At 36.0% G+C, this 3,694-nt stretch overlaps 1 protein-coding gene across 1 annotated transcript in view; it reads left to right on the forward strand.

The window, feature by feature from the left end:
* AQP1 (aquaporin 1 (Colton blood group)) overlaps positions 1-1,880 on the forward strand; it is a 22,234-nt gene extending 20,354 nt beyond the window's left edge. Inside the window, exon 4 of the mRNA XM_019471186.1 lies at positions 1,582-1,880. Within this exon, the coding sequence (XP_019326731.1) occupies positions 1,582-1,761 (180 nt within the window). The 3' untranslated portion in view covers positions 1,762-1,880. The remainder of the gene's footprint in view (positions 1-1,581) is intronic.
* Positions 1,881-3,694: the final 1,814 nt, after the last annotated feature.

Below are 3,694 nucleotides of genomic sequence, written 5' to 3' on the forward strand. Positions count from 1 at the left end.
CCTGTCCTTCCTAAAGAGCCTGTATCCCTCCATCCCATCATAGGAGCCATCCGACCACGTCTCCGTGATGCCAATAAGGTCGTAGCCCTGCAGGCGTGCGCACGTCTCTAACTCCTCTTGTTTATTCCCCATGCTATGTGTGTTTGCATAGGGGCATTTAAGTTGGGCCCCCGATGAAGCTGTCTTACTGGCTGGAGTTCCTTTGTCCTCAATCACAAAGTCCTCAAGCTGAGTGTGTATGTTCAAAGTAATACAGAAGATTTTCTTTGGTTATTTCCCTTTATGTTTATTTATTTCAAATATTTTAAACTTTAAAACCTCATTGCACAGAAACCTTTATTGAGTATTTATTGTTTAAACTGAGTTTGTAAATTGCTACTGCTTAATCTGGTAAAACCTAATTTAGGAAGGTTCTTAAGCAGGTTTATAAACTGAACTGGATCATCCAATATTTGGAAGCTAATAAAATGTTCATCTTCTTAAAGTGAAGTGTCTGCTTATGTGCTTTCATGGATAAGTGCTCTGGAAACACTATAAATTTTAGATTATTCCCTGTGGTTAAAAAGAGGAACTTCACAAAAATTTACTTATTTCACTAAAGCTCAATAAAGAAGGCTAATATAAAAGCCCTAAATGAGTATGCGTTCTTGAATATTTAAAATGCAACTTGTTCTAACTCTCCTACTCATGATTTTGGCAGCCATTTACATAGGCATTCATGGAAATTTAGTCAATAATACAATGGGTTGTGAAAATTTTAGATATGGATGCCATTTTAATCTAAAGCGTAAAACACACAAAAAAAAGGAAGACACTAGGAAAATTTTGCCATTATCTCCCACTTAAACACTTCTATTGGGATATTAAGGTAATGTAACTAAGCTAGTAGCTAGTATTTTCAGAATTCCATAGCAAAATTCTTTTCCTTTGTAGAGAGAGAGAAGGAGATAGAAGTAATAATTCATATTAAACCACTGATATTGCTGAATAAAAGAAAACATTTTCAGATTCATGAACTCTTTGGCATGCAAATCCCTCAAAATCATCTGTTATTTCTAATAAAATCAACCTGTCTACTAAAATACTTTTATTACCTCTCCCTCCAAACTTTACGTGCCTTAAGTGTTTAGACCAGTACAATTACAGCAATATCACTAGCTAAATAGCAGCTAGTAGCAGATTAAGCCCCTAATTAGGTCCTCACTAAGTATTACTTTCTAATTCACCTATCACTGAAAGTTAGTAGGAGAATGGACAATAATGTCCTTGTTGCTTTTAGAAATTGTGCTCCTCTGCCAAATCTATCTGGAGTAACAGAGATGTTTTACCAGTAGATACTTAATTTTAAATATCAGAACTTGACAATATAGTCACAGTTATTAATCTCTGGGTCTATTGCCATTTCATGGTGAGAAATTCCTGGTTTCTTGCCATGTGGTTAAGTAAATATTCAGGTGATAGACTGTATTTTTAAGGTTTTCACTGTAAATTTTGTGCAGAAAATCTTCAGAGGAGATTTTCAGAACAGCTTCAAATGCAGCAATACCCGATGTATTAACTGGGCTTGGAACCGTGTTTCAGATCTTCTGGGTTGGCCCAATCATTGGAGGAGCAAGTGCTGCCCTGATTTACGACTTCATCCTGGCTCCCAGAAGCAGCGACCTGACTGACCGCGTGAAGGTGTGGACCAGCGGTCAAGTAGAAGAGTATGATCTGGAAGGAGATGATATGAACTCCCGGGTTGAAATGAAGCCAAAATAAAGAAAGACAAGGAAAAAAAAAAGAACATTGCTTTCCGAAGATTTTATCAGTGTTATAGACTCTTTGTAAACCAGCAAGCAGTACTTTGTTTTTTAATTCAATATGGTTTTCCATTTTTTGCCCCCAATCCTAATAGTATTTTTATATCTGGAGTTTTTCAATTACAAAGTTTTCAGACCAAGAAGTCATTAGACACTTTTGCGTGAGCTAAATAAATTGGGCTGAAATTTAACCCCTCCCTTGCCACCGCCAGATTTTCTTGTGTATTTAGCGTGGGTGGTTCTCCCAGCACATCACTCAGTAATGATAAGTAGTTCAAATGACCAGTCTGTTTGCTGAAAGAATAGATACTGAGGACAGAGAACCACCTGTACCCATAATGGGGGCCTTATACTGGAAAAAGTATTTATACAGATATGCAAGGCTGGTATCTAATGCTAGCAGTGCATGTGAAAAACTATCTCAAATCATTGCCCAAAAGCATCTGTTGGAAGGAAAGGCCACTAAAAATTACTTGTTATGTAGAATTAACCATAATTTTCTAAATGATTGATAAACTCTGAGAAGCAGGGCCAGAAAAATTAAGCAGGGCAAGAATCTCCAGATTCCCATCTAAATCTAATCCATTTAGATTTTTTAGTGTTTCATTCTCGCTGAACCTGCATCCAGCTCATTGTGAGGGGAGAGAATTTATGACAAAAAATGTATAGATACATTAATTCCTGGGAAATAATAACTAGAAGTCAAATTGAAGAGTAGCAACAACGGCAAGAAGAACAACATGGTGCCAGTATGTTAACAGGATCTGATTTTTACTATGACTACTCTGCTTTTGTTCATCTTACATAATTTAACTGTATGTTTTAAAGCAAACCAGGAAAAAAAAAAAAGGTCCCTTTCTTCCTGACACCACTCTAACAGCCAGTGCTGTGACATTCAGGGACAATGAATAAAAAAAAAAAAAAAAAAAAAAAAAAAAAAAAATGGTGCCAGTATGTTAACAGGATCTGATTTTTACTATGACTACTCTGCTTTTGTTCATCTTACATAATTTAACTGTATGTTTTAAAGCAAACCAGGAAAAAAAAAAAAGGTCCCTTTCTTCCTGACACCACTCTAACAGCCAGTGCTGTGACATTCAGGGACAATGAATAGATGTACACACAGTATATTTTCTAATGAGGGACAAATACGTACCTGTGTGTAAGTCCATTTTTGGGGTCGTTGCTTTGGGGTTTTTTATATATATATAAATGTTTATATATATGTTTTATACAGAAAGCCTAGTATACTGTTTTGTAAGAAAATAAGAGCATAAGACAAGTGGAAAGAATTGCAGTGCTTAGCAAAATAAATGACACTGGAAACGTGAAGAAAATTAACACTCTAAAAGATGTGGAAGACTATTTTCTGTTTTCGTTTTTGTGTGTGTGCTACTTATGAATGCCTGAGTAACCTGAAGCATTAGCTGGTCTTATGTACTAACTATAGAATATAGTTAAAACAGATACATGCTGATATCCTTGTTCTGCACTAAAACAGTTTTACATAAGAAATGAGGCCCAGAGGAACCTACATAAAAAGCTGCACACTCTACCATTCAGACAAACACCCCAGAGGTAATATGATGGATGTCTCCAGTTAGAGAGACAGCGTGGACATGAGAATGGAGGGAGGGTTGACATGGGAATCCATATAGCTTGGATCATTTCATCAAGCTGAGCAGATGTACAATGAAAAAAAGAAACCTCACGAAAATCACCAGCAAACTAAAACAGAATACATTTTATCTTTCTTGTCTACATTCGGTGTGCTATCCTGTGTATTGTCTATGTACATACAGCATGATTGGATTTTGGGGTGGTTTAAAAATAAACAAAATCAGTTGTGCTAACACACGAAATGTTCATGATTCTTGATTTTTAATTTGCCT

The sequence above is a fragment of the Aptenodytes forsteri genome, unplaced genomic scaffold (genome assembly GCF_000699145.1).
Source record: "Aptenodytes forsteri isolate BGI_AS27 unplaced genomic scaffold, ASM69914v1 Scaffold80, whole genome shotgun sequence".
Taxonomy (NCBI): Eukaryota; Metazoa; Chordata; class Aves; order Sphenisciformes; family Spheniscidae; genus Aptenodytes; species Aptenodytes forsteri.